The sequence below is a fragment of the Stegostoma tigrinum genome, chromosome 4, assembly GCF_030684315.1.
Source record: "Stegostoma tigrinum isolate sSteTig4 chromosome 4, sSteTig4.hap1, whole genome shotgun sequence".
In the NCBI taxonomy this organism is placed as follows: domain Eukaryota; kingdom Metazoa; phylum Chordata; class Chondrichthyes; order Orectolobiformes; family Stegostomatidae; genus Stegostoma; species Stegostoma tigrinum.
Window position 1 is genome coordinate 23722357 of NC_081357.1, and position 16280 is coordinate 23738636.

At 44.0% G+C, this 16280-nt stretch overlaps 1 protein-coding gene across 2 annotated transcripts in view; it reads left to right on the top strand.

The window, feature by feature from the left end:
* Window positions 1-12737, top strand: part of LOC125452724 (probable G-protein coupled receptor 139) — a 52259-nt gene extending 39522 nt beyond the window's left edge. For both annotated transcript variants that reach the window (XM_048531469.2, XM_048531470.2), the window contains one exon: window positions 9923-12737. In XM_048531469.2, the coding sequence (XP_048387426.1) occupies window positions 9923-10905 (983 nt within the window). In that variant the 3' untranslated portion in view covers window positions 10906-12737. The remainder of the gene's footprint in view (window positions 1-9922) is intronic.
* Window positions 12738-16280: the final 3543 nt, after the last annotated feature.

The following is a 16280-nucleotide window of genomic DNA, read 5'->3' on the forward strand; positions in this document are numbered from 1 at the left end:
CCATCTTCCCAAGCATTTAAGACAATCATGGCAACATTATTAAATAAGTGCTGATTGATACTAAACCCATAATCGTGATCATTCCAAAAATTCTGCGTGATAAATATTTGTCTTTAATATGTGATATAGACAAGGTATTCAATTGGGTAGCAGGGTAGCTGGAGAGAGTATCTTTATTGTACGCTGTGACAATGCACTCCCCCAGCCTAGTCAGGACTGCTCCCAATCCTTCAGTCGTGAGAACACCGCAGTCTCCATGATTCTCAACCCACCTTCATTACCCCTCCTTTGGCCATGATATTAGCTATCTTTAATTTTTGAGGCATTTTGCACACTAGCTGAGCATCCCTTCCCATTTACAATTCTGATCTCTTGGATCCACCTGTAATACTGACATCCAACCTGCTGACAAGGGTGATGTGTCTCTTGTCGGGTTACTGCCTTTACCTTGTAGAGGCTGAAGGTCCACTGTCTGACACTTCCTCCCAGCTCCTCTGGAACATCAACCCGTGGTTTCCAGCACAGTCTCTGATCTGCTCTCCTCTGGATGTCATTCCTCCCTGGCCTCCATTTTCACAGTCACCAGACTCTGAATAGCATATTTCAGAAGAGATTGCTCCTTCAGTCCTTTTTAAATCTTTCCTTTCTCACTTTAAACCTGGGCACACACACACACACACACACACACACACACACACAGAGACACACACACACAGAGACACACACACACAGAGACACACACACACACACACACACACACACATACAGACAAACAGACATAAACAAACACACACACACAGACATAAACAAACACACACACACACACACACAGACATACAGACATAAACACACACATACAAACAGACATAAACACACACACACACACACACACACACACACACACACAAAGCATCTTTCATATCTTCAACATCTCTGTTCAATCTGTTCACTTCCAAATATAAGACGCTAGTTTTGGTTGGGAACCCACATGAATATCAAATCTGCTGCACCGATGTATTCAAACAATGGACTATGTGGTGCAATTAACTCACTGAAGTGTCATCAGAAAAGCTGGGAAAGAGACAGAAACTGACAAATAGACATGGGTGTAAGTCTGTAATGAGGTTTGAACTAACTAACAAGTTTCATGTTGATTTCACACTTTTATCACTTATTGGCTGACATTCCACAATCCAACATTATGCAAAGTGAGACTTTGGGCCAAAATTGATTTTCACACCGACAGTTGAGTTGGATTGGGTGGTGGGGGCCAGGGGTAGTGTGTGTGACTATTGCTTACCCCGCCTTGGCCATTTGGGGACCCTGATACTTTTCTGTCCCATTCTGCAGCACATTGTTGGGGCTCAGGTCCGATTCAAAGGTGGAAGCACTGGGCCTGTAAACCCCAACAAGCTGCCAGCCAGCTGGAACTGAGCAGACACAATGATAAACACAGCACTCTTGGGTAGGTACTGGGGGTTGATGGTGACTTGGGTCAATCATGCAGGACCTAGGGTAAGGCTATTGATTCGAGGGGGTGGAGATGTGTGATCTTTGTGAGTGTGGGGAGTTTAACCTCTGGGCATGAGGGCTGTCCTGCATTTTCCTCTTTAGTTGATTGGTTGACTGATTGATTTTATTGTCATGTGTACTGAAATACAGTGAAAAGCTTTGTTTACAAACAGCGCAGGCAGATCACAGCAAGCATCAGATGTACAGATCAAAAAGACTTGGATGCATTTAGGTTACATTGCAGGTTACATTATTTGAGGCTGGAGTCCACTTAACAGTCTGATAACAGCCAGAAAGAAGATATTCCTGAACTAGCTTGTGCGTGTGTTCAGGCTTCTGTTTCATGGAAGAGGTTGTAGGAGGGTGTGATGGGTGTTTGATGATGTCAGTAGCCTATCCGTGGCAGCGAGCCATGTAAATGGAGTCCATGGATGGAAGGGATAGTAGGAACTGCCGCTGCTGGAGAATCTGAGATAACAAGGTGTTGAGCTGGATGAACACAGCAGGCCCAGGCAGCATCAGAGGAGCAGGAAAGCTGGCATTTCAGGTCTAGACACTTCTTCAGTCTTCATTTTCTGAAGAAGGGTCTAGACCTGAAATGTCAGTTTTCCTGCTCCTTTAATGCTGCTTGGCCTGCTACATTCACCCAGCTCTGCTCCTTGTTGTCCATGGATGGAAAGTTGGCTTCTGTGATGGTCTGGGCTGAACACACCACCTTCTGTAGTTTCTTATTGGCCTGGGCAGACCAGTTGCCGTACCAGGCCATTACGCACCTGGACAGCATGCTCTCAATACAAATGCCACAGCAACAGGAGGGCAAAGGGAGAATCTATTGGCGTAGACCCCCTGGCCATTTCACCGCACCCTCTGCCTCAGGATCCATCCTGGATTTACTGATAAAACCCAGCCCTGAAACTGAAGGGGACTCATAATCTTTTTGTAAAGTGACCTAAAGGCACATAGACCCCAATATTCAACCAGATTATATTGCAGAGACAGGCTGAAGTATACAAAGCTGGATTTTCAGTAGTGAGCAAGCTCAAAATGAAAATGCCCCTGTAATTGGGCAGAGGTACTGCATGGTCAAGTGAGTAAGAGTGGGTTAAAAGTTCAGCTGAGCAATTCACTCATCAGATAGCAAAGTCGCACACTCATGCATGTAAATAACTATTCTTTAGCTCAAATACTTTACATGGCCTTTCATACTTTGGCTTGAAACACTCTCAACAAATTTTGAAACAAAGACTAACGAGCCGCCAAAAAAGATAAATTGAACATTCAGCTGGTGAGAACAAGCTAGTCAGAAACATAAGTCTCCTCCAATCCTCAGAAGGAATACTTGCCAAGGTCATGTATGAGTCCATTAACACCACCACAGAATGTTTTCAGTCCAGCCTACTTACTCAACATTGGCCCCACATTCATTCCATTAGGATCATCATTCCAGGAATAAAATAGGAAATCACACAGTAAGCTTTAATATGACGTTTTATTCAATGGGAAAGGCACCATCTTTTTATTTAAATAAACGCAAAGTGTTGGGAGAAATTCGACAGATTTGGCACCATCTGTGGAAAATTATGAAGAAGAGTCACACTGGACGTGAAACATTGACTCTGTTTTTCTGTCTCCACAGATGCTGGCTGACCTGTTGAGTCCCTCTTTATGTTTCAAATACTGCCATCCCCAGTATTTTACTAACTGCTATGTTTTTGAAGTTAGTTGTGCTTTTTCTGCATTCATTCTTGGAGTATAGGTGTCATTGACTGGGCCAGCAGAGGAAGCAATGGCCTACTGTTGTTATCGCTAGAGTCTTATTCCAGGGACCCAGGAAATATCTGGGAACCTGGGTTTGAATCCCACCGCGGCAGGTGGTGGAATTTAAATTCAATAAAAAGGAAAAAAATCTGGAATTAAGATTCTAAGTGATGATCATGAATCCATTGTCAATTGGTTCACTGATGTCCTTCAGGGAAAGGGGCTCCTACTTACCTGTGATGTTAGACCCACAGCAAAGTAGTTCGCTCTTAACTGCTGTCTAAGCAATTGGGGATGGGCGATAAATGCTGGCCTATCTAGTACTGCCTTCATCCTGTGAACAAATTTAAAAAGAAATCTCTAGTTGCTCTTGAGAAGGTGGCGTTGAGATGCTGCAATCCATTTGTGAGTGACACTGCACTCTGATTAGTAAAAAAAATTCCATCATCATTGTTTCAGTTGACACCAAGATGGATGCAGTCAAACCAGGTCTTCTTAAAGCAGAAAATGCTGGAAGTGGCCCGGCAGGTCAGACAGTATGTGTGGAGAGAGACAAACAGAGTTAGCTTCTCAAGCCTGGTATGGGGGCTTTTCACCGGAACTGAAGCTAAATCACATTCAGCTTGATGTGTTCATTCTGCTTTTCTTTCTCCACAATTGTTGTGATACTTTTTATTCCATTTCAGACCTCCACATTACACAGCTTTCCACCTACTATCAGGAAGGACTGTTATGTTAACTTTTAACTTTATTCTTCTACTTACACTAAGAACAATGTTAATGCTTTACTTTCAACTTTGTTTCTCTTTGTTACTACTCGGACCTACGTTTTGTACTTAGGTATCGTCATTCCTAAGATGGCACTGTGTGTGGTGACATTGTACAATTTTCACTGTACTCCTGTACTTGGGTACAAGTGACAATAAAGCTTAAATCAAATCAATGTTGCATCTGTCTTAGTACGTATGAGATCTTGTATTTCTGTTACTGTCCGCAACATTCCTTATGTTCTTGTGCAACAGTGAGGTCACAACAGTTAGAATCTGAATTGAAGAGGCTGCTCTTCCAAAGGGAGAGGGTTACAGGTTACAGTATGTCTCACTGTTTAACATTCTCCAAAAATCCCAGCACTTAGGAGAATGATCCTACTACATTATCCTTGGAAATGATCCCAATGCCCACTATACATGAGTAGAACCTCACCACCTTTCCCATTTCCCATTATCTGGGAGAAGATTACATTGTCTTGGGAAAGACCCACATCATCCTTACATTACCCGTGGGAAGTTCCCATTACCTTGATACTACTTTGGGAATACAACACAAACGACCCAGCGATATTTAGCGTGACTGGGCACATTCCAGCCAACATGGGCTGGCATCTAGTTTTTCTGTCAGTGTTTAAGTGGGCTTTTGCCCAGTGCCACTCTGGGTGATCTTGGCCAGTTCAAATTCTACATCGTTTCCTCTTGAATTAGCACCGAGTGCCTAATTGATAACTGGAACAAAACGGTACTGTTTTGGCTGAAGTATTCTTGAGTAGGACTCTGAGTTAGTGAACTTAAGTACTCTTTGCCTAACAAAAACAGAAGTTGCTGGAAAAACTCTGCAGGTTTGGCAGCGTCCGTGAAGAAAAAATCAGAGTTAACACTTCAGGTCCAGTGACCTTACTTAGGTTCTAAGCTCTGACGAAGGGTCACTGGACCCGAAATGTTAGCACTGACTTTTTCTTCACAGATGCTGCCAGATCTGCTGAGCTTTTCCAGCAATTTCTGCTTTTGTTCCTGATTTACAGCATCTGCAGTTCTTTAAGTTATTTTATTCTTTGTTTAAGCTCATCTTTCTAACTTTTGGATGCTGATTTGGATTTGGACATGTGTTAAGGTGAGTGTAAACAGGCAGTGATTAAAACAGTTTACAATGGAAAGGATCTGAGCTGCTGGAGCCAGGGAAATGTCACACAGTAAAAAGTCATGCAATACCTTTCCAAAACAGAGCTTGAGAAACTTCCTCAGTTGGAGAATGGTTATTGTTACACCTCACTGGGGCAACACTCTGAAAATCAGGCCCCACTGTTCCTGGAGTGGTCACAAATGCGAAAGATTTTATAAATTGCACACAATGGTCCTTGTTCTCAGGGTTTGCAGAGACATTCCTTTTGGCTTGTCAGGACTTTCTTACTCCTGGTCTTGCTTCTCCAGGTACTTTCACTGACTTGCAGCAGTTGTAAGGAGCTGGCTCATATTTGGAAAGTCTCTGACTTACTGGCTAAGAAATTGCAGCTTACAGAACTGGCGCAGGAAAAATAAATTGGCCTTCTTCGGACCCTGAAGTGGTTTTTAATGTGGAGAGAGAAAAACACAGTCCCTTCTTTCTCAGAGGTCTCATGGCTTCTCCCACAAATATTCACACCACAAGCTGTTCAAATACCTGAAACACATAGCTGCTGGCTGTAAGAATGGCTTTGTGGGCAAAAGCTGGATGGCTTAACACAGACCAATCAGCTACTTGTTGCCAACTGAATGCAGATTTGCATATATCCCTTGGCCCCAGTTTTAGCTACTTATGATATCCTTATGGTGAAGGGAAGTGCATACAATATTTCCAAGTTTGCTGATGACACAAAGTTAGGGGGGACTGTATGCTGTGAGGAGGGGATTACAAAGAGGTTTCAGAACGATCATGACAAGTTGACTGAGTGGGTGAACACGTTACAAATGCAGTATAATGTGAATAAATGTGGAGTTATGCTTTTTGGAATGAAAAGTAGAAAGGCATGGTATTACTTACATGGTGATATATCGGGAAATGTGGGTGTATAAAGGGATCTAACTGTCCTTGTGCACCAGTCAATGAAAGTGGACAGGCAAGTGCAGGAAGCAATTAGCAAGGCAAGTGATATATGGCCATCATTTCAAGGGAATGTGAGTTCAGTTGTAGTGAGGTCTTGTTGCAGTTCTAAAGGGCCTTGGTGAGCCCTGAAGCTTTGTGTGCAGTTTTGATCTCCCTACCTAAGAGACGAAGTACCTGCCACAGAGGGAGTGCAGCAGGATTTCACTAGGCAGATAGCAGATGGCAGGATTGGCCCAAGGGGAAAGGTTGAGTTGACTAAGACTGTATTGACTGGAGTTTAGAAGAATGAGAGGGGATCTGTTTAAAATGTGTAAGTTATAACTGGGCTGGACAGACTAGATTGAGGGAAGATATTTCCCCTGGTTGGAATGTCTAGAACCAGGGGGTGCAGTTTCAGGCTATGAGGTGGGCCATTTAGGGCTGAGGTGAAGGAACTCAGAGGATCATGAGCCTATGGTATTCGCTGTCATTGAAAGTAACGGAGGTCAGATTGCATCAGTTTATTCAAGAAAGGGACATAAATTTTTAGACATTGAAGGCTTTAAGGGGCATGGAGAAAAGCAGGAATACAGCATTGAGGATCAGCCATGATCATATTGAATGGTGAAGCAGGCTCAAAGGGCCTAAAAGCTCTGCTCCTGCTCTTAGTTCCTATTTTGCTATGTCTGTAACTAAATGACCTCCCAGCCCCACCCCAACCCCAGCTTGAACAAACAGCAGTATAAACAGCATTTGGGTGAGAATCAGGTAACTGCTTTTCAAAAATGCAGTAATCCTTTCCACAACCCTTGGTTTTCAAAACAATCCGATCCGTTTCTGCCCATCGTCAATCACCCGGAGGAAATTTGGCAGACAGTTAGTAGGGCCAGTTAGTTGAGTGTACTGCATTAAGTGGAAGGATTATTATATTGTCAAAACACAGATAACCAGATGGCCAAATTCAAAATACTGGGCCTAGCCACTGAGCCTTCTTAAGCTATTATTTAGAGGCCCTCATTACAATATAGTGCACCTCCAACAAATTCCATTTTTAGCCTTCTTCAGTCTCTTCAATGTCAATTAACACCCATCAGTAGAATACGATCATCTCCTAGTTCAGTTACAACTAATAGGTTCCCTTCTTTCTCTTGAAACAAATAAAAGAGCATGTTTTCTTAAGGGGATTCAATGATCAGGTAAAATTCAGATCTACTGATCTTCTGAAAATATTTATCGTCTTCTTTGTTAAGTTTCTTTTGTTCTATTTTCATGGAAGGTCAACTCAACCCATAAGAATTTCAGGAGAGATTACACAGTATTTACAATGTGGCTTTTTCCCAGCTTTTCATGTGGAACTACCACTCAAGTGGCTTCACGTATTGCCTTTGCCAAACCCAAAGCAACTTGTGTGTTTGTACATAGAACATAGCGTCCCTGCAGTGTGGTGGCAGGCCATTCAGCCCACTGAACTCACACTAGCCCTTTGAAGGGCATCCCACCCTATCCCTGTGACCCTGCATTTCCCATTGTTAGTCCTGCACATCGCTGGATGTAATAGGCAATTTAGCATGGCCAATCCAACTAGCCTGCGCATCTACTGGACGGTGGGAGGAAACCAGAGGACCCAGAGGTAACCCACACATACCTGGGGAGAGTGTGCAATCTCCACACAGATGGTCACCCAAAGGTGGGATCAAACTCGGCTCCCTGGTGCAGTGTGGCAGCAGTGTTACCCACTGTGTCACCCCTGGTACCTTTGTATTCTTTAACCACACATTATTATGATTGTATCATAGATAATAGAGATCCACAATACACAAAAATGCCCTTCAGCCCTTCAAGTTTACACCAGTCAAAACCATCTAACTATTCTAATCCCATTTTCCAGCACTTGGGCCTTTGTCTTCCATACCTTGACATCACTAGTGTACATCTAAATACTTCTCAAAAGTTATGAGGCTCTACCATTATCTCCACCACCTTTACTGGTACTGAGTTCCAGATTCTTACCATCTACTAAGTGAAAAACTTTACCTCACATCTTCTTTAAATCTTCAGATCCTTACCTTAAATCCTGCCCCCCTTCAAAGGGCAATGTAGATTTCCTGCCTACCCTGTCCATGCCCCTCATGGTTTTATCAATCTCAGCCACATTCCCCCGCAATCTCCTCTGCTGCAAGGCAATCAAGGTGACACATCGATAGTTGTGAGGTAAATTGGTTAATGCAGTTAAATGGTAAACCTAATGGAAATTTGTTACACTCACAATTGAACAAGTCTGCAACTAATACATTAATCACAGCTCTAAAAATCACTTGTAACCATTACAGGTTGTTCATCGTTGTAGTCACCATCGCAGTTATTGTCTTTGTGTGTTAGTTTGAAGAAAGCATCCCTTTGCCCTGGACAATTTGTTGCCTCATGACACTTGGAGTAACGTCCAAAGCATCTATTGACCATGTCCTGGGCAATCCAGGAGTTCGTTTGTGAATTAATACTGTTCCAACATCATCTGCTTACATAACTGAATCCACCCGATGTGCTTTCATCACCATTCTGTCCGTCATTAATCCTTCTGTAAATTTGGACCCAGCATCCAGTTTCTGGAATACTTCAGAGCATGTAAGCATGGAGCCCTCTTTTCTTTGTGTCACAGTGTTACGCAACCCTTGTACTGCGAAGGCTGAAGGGAATAACTGCTCCCTCAGAAATATCTTCAGCCAGTGGATTTCAGATTAAGCAAGGTCTCTTCCCATAACCAAGCACCAGTTATTGGTGCACTTGAGAACAATCCAAACAGTACCAGTCCAGGGTTCCTGAATATTAACTTCGTCAACCATATTTGCAATTTGTTACACTCTTCCACAGAATGGCCATCATTTTCCGTAAGTTATTCTGACTTAGCCTCATAGACTTTTAACAAGCCATCTTTATTGCTGATTTCATCTGTGAATTCTGTTTGAGAGTCCAAAGCTTCATAACTGTTTAACTAAGTGTTCTCTTCTGTCTTACCTTCTTCAGGCAGCAACATTTGCAAACCTGTGCCTTGTGTCCTCATTGCTGCACCCTGTGCACATCAACCCCGTTCTTTCACATGTTGTATGTTTCCAGCTACAGGAGGGCAAATATACCCCAGCAATTTAAATTTGCTTTCTGCCATTTAGTATTGCGAGTCTTGAGTCCGGAAGAAAGAAAGTCATAGTTTCCAACTGCCTCCTTCAGGGGAACTATCATCAGCTACCACTCCAATGTGTGGAGGGCAGATTAATGCAATGGGAAGGCGATGGCCTAGTAGTATTATCACTGGACTGTGAATCCAGAGACCCAGACAGTGTTTTGGGGACCTTGGTTCGAATCCTGCCACGGCAAATGGTAGACTTTAAATTCAATAAATATCTGAAAATAAGGAACTAATGATGACCATGAACCCATTGTAAGTTGTCAGGAAAATACCCATCTGGTTCACTGATGTCCTTAAGGGGAGGAAACTGCCATCCTTACCTGGTCTGGCCCAAATGTGACTCCAGACCCACAGCAATGTAGTTGACTCTTAACTGCCCTCTGGGTAATTAGGGATGGACAATAAATGCTGCCCAGCCAGCGACGCCCTCATCCTGTGAATGAATAAAGGAAAAAACATTAATAAAGAGAACAGCACTGCAATCTCACCTTTATTCACTGAGGTGATAATATGCATAAGTACTATCTGAACACCCAATCAATATAGAACCAATATGATCAGTTATCTCATTATAAGAAGTTGTGCTCATGTTCTGCTACAATACAATGTCTAACTGTGTGTTTCTCTGTCTCTCTCCAGCCAATCTTTTGACAGTGTATACCATCCACTACAGGAAGTGTGGCATGTCGAAGGTTGCAAGACTCTATCTGATTTCCCTGGCTATTGTAGACTCAATGTGCTTGTTCTGGGGAGGAATTGTGGACCTGAGCTTGACTTGGCTGGACCCTAACCCTTTCTGGCACCATTCCCCATGGTGCGGGCTGGTCACAGTCATGGAGTACGGCTCCATATTCAGCTCCATTTGGATTGTCATTGTCTTTACTTTGGAGCGTTACTTGGTGCTAAAGAGCACTCAAGCCAGGCAGCAGTGCTTCCAGACTAAAGTGACCATTCAGATCATCCTGAGCGTCATTCTAGTCTCACATCTGATTGCGCTCCCTACCTATTGGATCAACAATTCAGAGTTACAGAATGTCACCCTGTACAACCAGACCTTTCTGCTGCCCATCTGCACTTACAATGATAGCTTCTTCTCCACCGTGGTGGTATGGTTCCATACGCTCATCTCGGGTGGCATCCCCTACATCCTCCTCATCTTCTTCAACTGTCTGATTGGCCAGCAGCTCTACAGGGCGAGCAGGATGTTCACCCGGGAGCAGCTCAAATCATTAAACGGGGTGACCACTCGCAAACTGATGAAGAAGTCCATCCTGATCCTCTTCACCATCTCCTTCACTTTTGTGCTCCTGTCGCTCCCTCGCTTTGTCACCTACTGCGTCCTGAGGACAGCCTACAACACGCCAAAGCACAACAGAGATGACTACGGCCAGCTCATCAATGTGTTTGCGGATATCGCTATCATGCTGCAGTGGTTAAATTCTGCCGTCAACTTCCTCCTCTACTGTGCTGTCAGTAAACAATTTCGCTCAGAGTTCTTCCTCGTGCTGACCTGCCGGTGTAGGAATGTGAGGATCCCTGCTTCACAGACACCCTTGAAAGTTTATAGTCTTCAAGGAGCTTGGACTAAAGCTTCATTGACAATATTTGCCCAGCATCATTAATCCATCATCAGCTCCACACACCACATTGTGCTTCTGTTCTTATCTCAAAAGACCCTCTCAGGAAAGGAAACAGTGATCATAATATAGTTGAATTTCACACAAATTTTGGACCTGACTTATTTCAGTCCCAAGCAAAACTGTTAAATAACTTTCATAGGGCAGTATGAGAATGGAGCCTTGTTGTGTCAAAAGACTAAAACATACTGCAGTAAATACACTGTAGGAAATTTTTAAAGAAACTGTTCAAAATGTTCAACACAAACACATGCCATTAAACAGCACAAACTGAACACGAGCAACCTATCAGTGACTTACCAAGGAGGTAGTATTAGGTGATAGGAAGATGATATTAGATTAAAAGAAGATAATTATAATATGCAAAGAATACTAGTAAACTTGCAGATTGGGAGTGCTTAAGAAAGGTCAACCTAAAAAGTTAATGAAAAGAGGCAGAAAAATGAGTTAATTAGCTGGGAACACAAAAACTGACAGTAAGACCTTTTACAAATCTACAAAAGGAGCAGAGTAGCTAAAGTAAACATTAGTCTCTCGGAGATGGCGCAGGAATTCTGGAATTAAAATGTTGACCCATGCAGACAAATTGAATAGATGAGGCTCATATTCTCTGGATTTTTTTTTGTTCATTCGTGAGATGTAGGCATTGCTGGATAGACCAACATTTCTTGCCCCTACTTAGTTGCCCTTGAAAAGGCAGTGGTAAAATGCCTTCTTGAACCACTGCATTCATGTTTTGCAGGGAGACCCACAAAGCTGTTAGGAAGGGAGCTTAATGATTTTGACTCTATGACAGTGAAGGAACGGCGATATATTTCCAAGTCAGGATGGTGAGAGGTGAGAAATTTGCAGTTGGTGGTACTCCCACTTAAGTGCTGCCCTTGTACTTCCAGATGGAAGTGGTCGTGGGTTTGGAAGGCACCATCCAAGAAATCTTGGTGAATTTCTGCAGCGCATCGTGTGGACTGTACCCACAGCTGCTACTGAATGGAGAGCATGAGAGTTCGTGGACGCAGTGGTAATCAAGTGGGCTGCTTTGTCCTGGACAGTGTCAAACATCTTGAGTGCTGTTGGGGTTGCACTCATCCAAGCAAGGCTTAAAAGAATGAGACTTGATTCATTAAAACAGACGAGGTCCAGAATGGTCTGGGCATGGTAGATGCTGAAGGGTTATTTCCTTTGGCTGTGGAGTAGGAAACACAGGGGCTAAGCCTCAGGATAAGATGCTCAATCATTAGAACAGAGAGGAGGAGAAATACCCTCACACGGAGGCCTGCGAATTTTTGAAATTATCTGTCCCAGACAGTTATGGATTTGCTTCATCGATTGTATCTGAGACTGAATTAGTCAGATTTTTGAAATCTGAAGGAATCAAGGAATTTGGGGGGTGAGCAGGAAAAGTGGAATTGATATGTGAGGTCATATTGAAAGGTAGAGCATAATGGACGCGCTATGGGCACTGCTGCTCATGTTTCTGATGTTACAGGGACATGTTTGAGACCAGCTTGAGGTTTCTGTAGATAAGGAAAGAGGGTAGAAAGTACGCGGACGGGTGTTAGAGTCCAGTCTTTCAAGTTGGACATATCTTTAACAGCAGAAATTCCAGATTTCACAAGATCTCAGTGCCCAACCGTAACTAGGGCAGTGTGCCTGTCAGTAACAGGATGCATTGCTGATCAGTCTGCGTGTCTGTAAGGCTGTACACCTGTAATTGCTTTTGCTGCCTTTGTATTTAAATTAATGTAGATAATTGCACTAAATGCTTTCTTCTGCTCTGTGACTGAGCACACAACACCTTTTATTGTATTGTAAGATCTAAAGAGCTGTAAATAATAAAATTCTGTAATAAACATAAATCATGCTGGAATCAGAGCAAGAAAGGTAAGCCCGCAATTCAGCGACGATGAGATAAAGGCTTATTTATCTGAGACAGTAGCTCGGTAATTCCACTGGACAGAGAGCAATTCCAGAATTTTCCATTCGTTCACCAGGCACGCTTACTTCGAATCATGAAATGTAATGGTGCGGAATCGTATGGCAGCATAAATGGGGCTGAGGTGTGGAGGGAGGTGCTCATCGGTTGCTGGAAAGCCAGTAAGAGAGCTGTGCTTATCTCGCCCCACCACAGGCCAATCGGGCACCTCTGGACCATCGTCTGAAATCAAGACCCCGTAGGGCCCAGTTCCTGGAACGGGGTCTGACTGCCAGGTCCTCGACTGAGTCTCCCACCCACCTCAGGTACACCATCACCCTGCCCAATTAAATGTCCCCCCCCCCCAGGTACACCATCACCCTGCCCAATTAAATGTCCGCCCCCCCCCCCCCCCAGGCACACCACCACCCTGCCCAATTAAATGCCCCCCCCAGATACACCACCACCCTGCCCAATTAAATGCCCATCCCACCCCAAATCTAACACCTCATGGAGCAATAGATCCCACCCCCAGTTCTGTTTAAGAGGCCACATTTGTTACTGCATATTGTTAGATTGTTGCAGACTTGTTTTAGCTTTAAACCGCACACTGGATAGTGAAAATATAAGTGCTGAAAAGAGAAATTTTTTTTAAAATGTAATCTATTTTTCTAATCGACTGGTTCAGAAGTGTTAGTGCACCCCTCTAGAGAAGGTTTGACTTGAAACAGCCTACGGGTAGGGGCTCTACCACCGCAGCACAAAAGCCCCTTATCAGCCAAGCCATCGCTGGCCTGCACTCATAACCCAACATGGAGAAGTTTCCTACAGTGACATGTGGGCAGTCAAGGAATTAAGAAAGCCAATGTAACGTTGTCATTTATCGCAAGAGGGTTAGAATATAAAAGCAGCGATGTGCTTCTGAGGCTTTCTAAAGCTCTGGTTAGGCCCCATTTAGAATATTGTGTCCAATTTTGGGCCCCACACCTCAGGAAGGATCCCGGGATTGTATTCATTAGAGTTTAGAAGGTTGAGGGGAGATCTAATAGAAACTTACATGATAATGCATGGCTTAGAAGGGGTGGACGCTGGGAGGTTGTTTCTGTTAGGCGGGAAGACTAGGACCCGTGGGCACAGCCTTAAAATTAGAGGGGGTAAATTTAAGACGGAAATGAGGAGACATTTCCTCAGCCGGAGAGTGGTGGGCCTGTGGAATTCATTGCCACGGAGTGCAGTGGAGGCCGGGACGTTAAATGTCTTCAAGGCAGAGATTGATAAGTTCTTGATCTCGCAAGGAATTAAGGGCTATGGGGAGAGTGCAGGGAAGTGGAGTTGAAATGCTCATCAGCCATGATTTAAATGGTGGGGTGGACTTGATGGGCCAAATGGCCTTACTTCCACTCCTATGTCTTATGGTCTTATGGAAAGCAGAATCCAAATTAAGGTGCCAAAGTGGTGTTGGTCCAAATGGGCCCAGCAGATAGAACAGAGATTATAAATCAACAATTGTTTGAAAGCCCTCAAAGGGATGACCATGTCCAACAATCATATTAACAGAAGTCACCTCATCATTCAAGGATGTCCAAGCTGTGAGCAGCTTCATCTTCTCCTGGGGGTCCTTTTCTGATTGAGGAGTCTGACGTGTTGGCATCGTCCTGGGTGGACATCCACACAGAGCCAACTGCTGGAATTGTTGATCGTGCTCGTTGGAAATTCTCCAGCTCCACCACCTCAAGCCTTCCTTCGGGCCCCGGGGACATTGTTTCGCTTTGTACAGATGGACGTTGAGACATGTTTAAACAGTGACCCTCCACGTGGGCCAATGAGCTGAAAAAGAGATGGCCACCAACTCAGCAGTTTATGAGGCTCCTGTGTGGTTTGTCCCTGCAGCGTTGTACCTTTGTGTGTATGGCTCGGAAGGAAATATCGACGGGAGAGAGACTTGTTAACTGACTTAAAGGTTGTTGTGTGGGGAGTGTCGTGTAGGGAATTAGGCACTGCCAGATGAAGGGAAACAATTTCCAACTTCAGCAGGGAAGGCCAGATGGAAGCTGAGGTCGAAAGGAAGTGGAAATTCTATGAGACAAGGGAGCAGATAATGGTTGGAAATGGAGCCACTTGGTTAAGGCTGCACAGGGGGAGCTGTGGGGAAATGAATGGACCAATGTGAGATAGTGAAGGAGATCACTGGGAGGATGGTGTAGGGTCATTTCTAGCCAGAACGTGAACGTTGCAATCAGTTAGCATGACCACTGTATCAGCTTTATGTGTGTGAGCCATGCAGGGCCCTAGACAAGGCAATCTAAAGTGAGTATAATTTCTAAAGCTCCAGCATCAACCAATGATTCCATGCAACTGTAGTTGGCTGACCCTTGCCCAGTCTATTTCACACACTTTTCATCCTCTTCCCTTCCAGAACCATTTGGGACATCCCCTTCGTCCCCACCTCCAACACCCGCTCCCCCCAACCTTCTTATACAGAGGATAATCCTCCAGCACTTCCAGTATCGTGGTACCATCACACAGATGTTGCCTCCTGCTGCTTTGTCCTGGATGGTGTGAAACTTCCTGAGTGTTGTAGGGGCTGCATCCATCCAGCCTAGTGGGGAGTATTCCATCACACTCTTGACTTGTACCTTGCAAGTGGTGAACAGGCTTTAGGAGGTCAGGAGGTGAGCTACAGTTTAATTAAACAACAGTTGTATAAGCCAGTATCCCTAAGGCAACAGCTTCACTGAACCTAATATTAAATCATATTGAAGCAAAGAATCTAGGTTGGTCAAGAGAAAGTCATGCAGAAAGGATTTGCTCTGAGCTTGTGGTGAATAGTGTAATACATCATGGAGCTCAGTCAGTGGCTTCAGTAGGCTGTATATTAGAAGGAATTATGCTTATTTACAACTTGATATTCAACTTGCATCACATCACCCTATTGTCTGCTGGTGGCAAGTGTCACGATTTTGTATCAATTTGTCATCTTATTTGTGTATTTCTTGTTGTTAATGGTGAGGATGTAATTCCATGTCTGCCCACCTGGTGGTGATGTGGATCAGTCCTCAGATGCCTAGAGTCTTTCAAATTTCAGCTTTGATCCAGGGTATTTCAAGAATTTAGGGTGGGTGCATTTAATTTTTGCTAAAACACAAAGCATTTAAAAATAATGGAATAAATAAAGAACTGTGGATCCACAAACAGAAATTGCTGGAAAAACTCAGCAGGTCTGCATCTGCGGAGACAAAGCAGAGTTAATGGTTTGAATCCAGTGACCCTTCTTCAGAACTGATTGTAGCTTGGAAGAGGTTGGTATCTTTGCTGAGGATGAGATGGAGGGGGGCGGCGGGTGGGGAGGTGTAAATAATAGCTGGAAATGAAGCCCGGAGAGAGAGAGAACAGCAGTTAGACAGACATTGGGTTGTAGGCTTGTATTCCCCCTCGGGAGCCTACAACC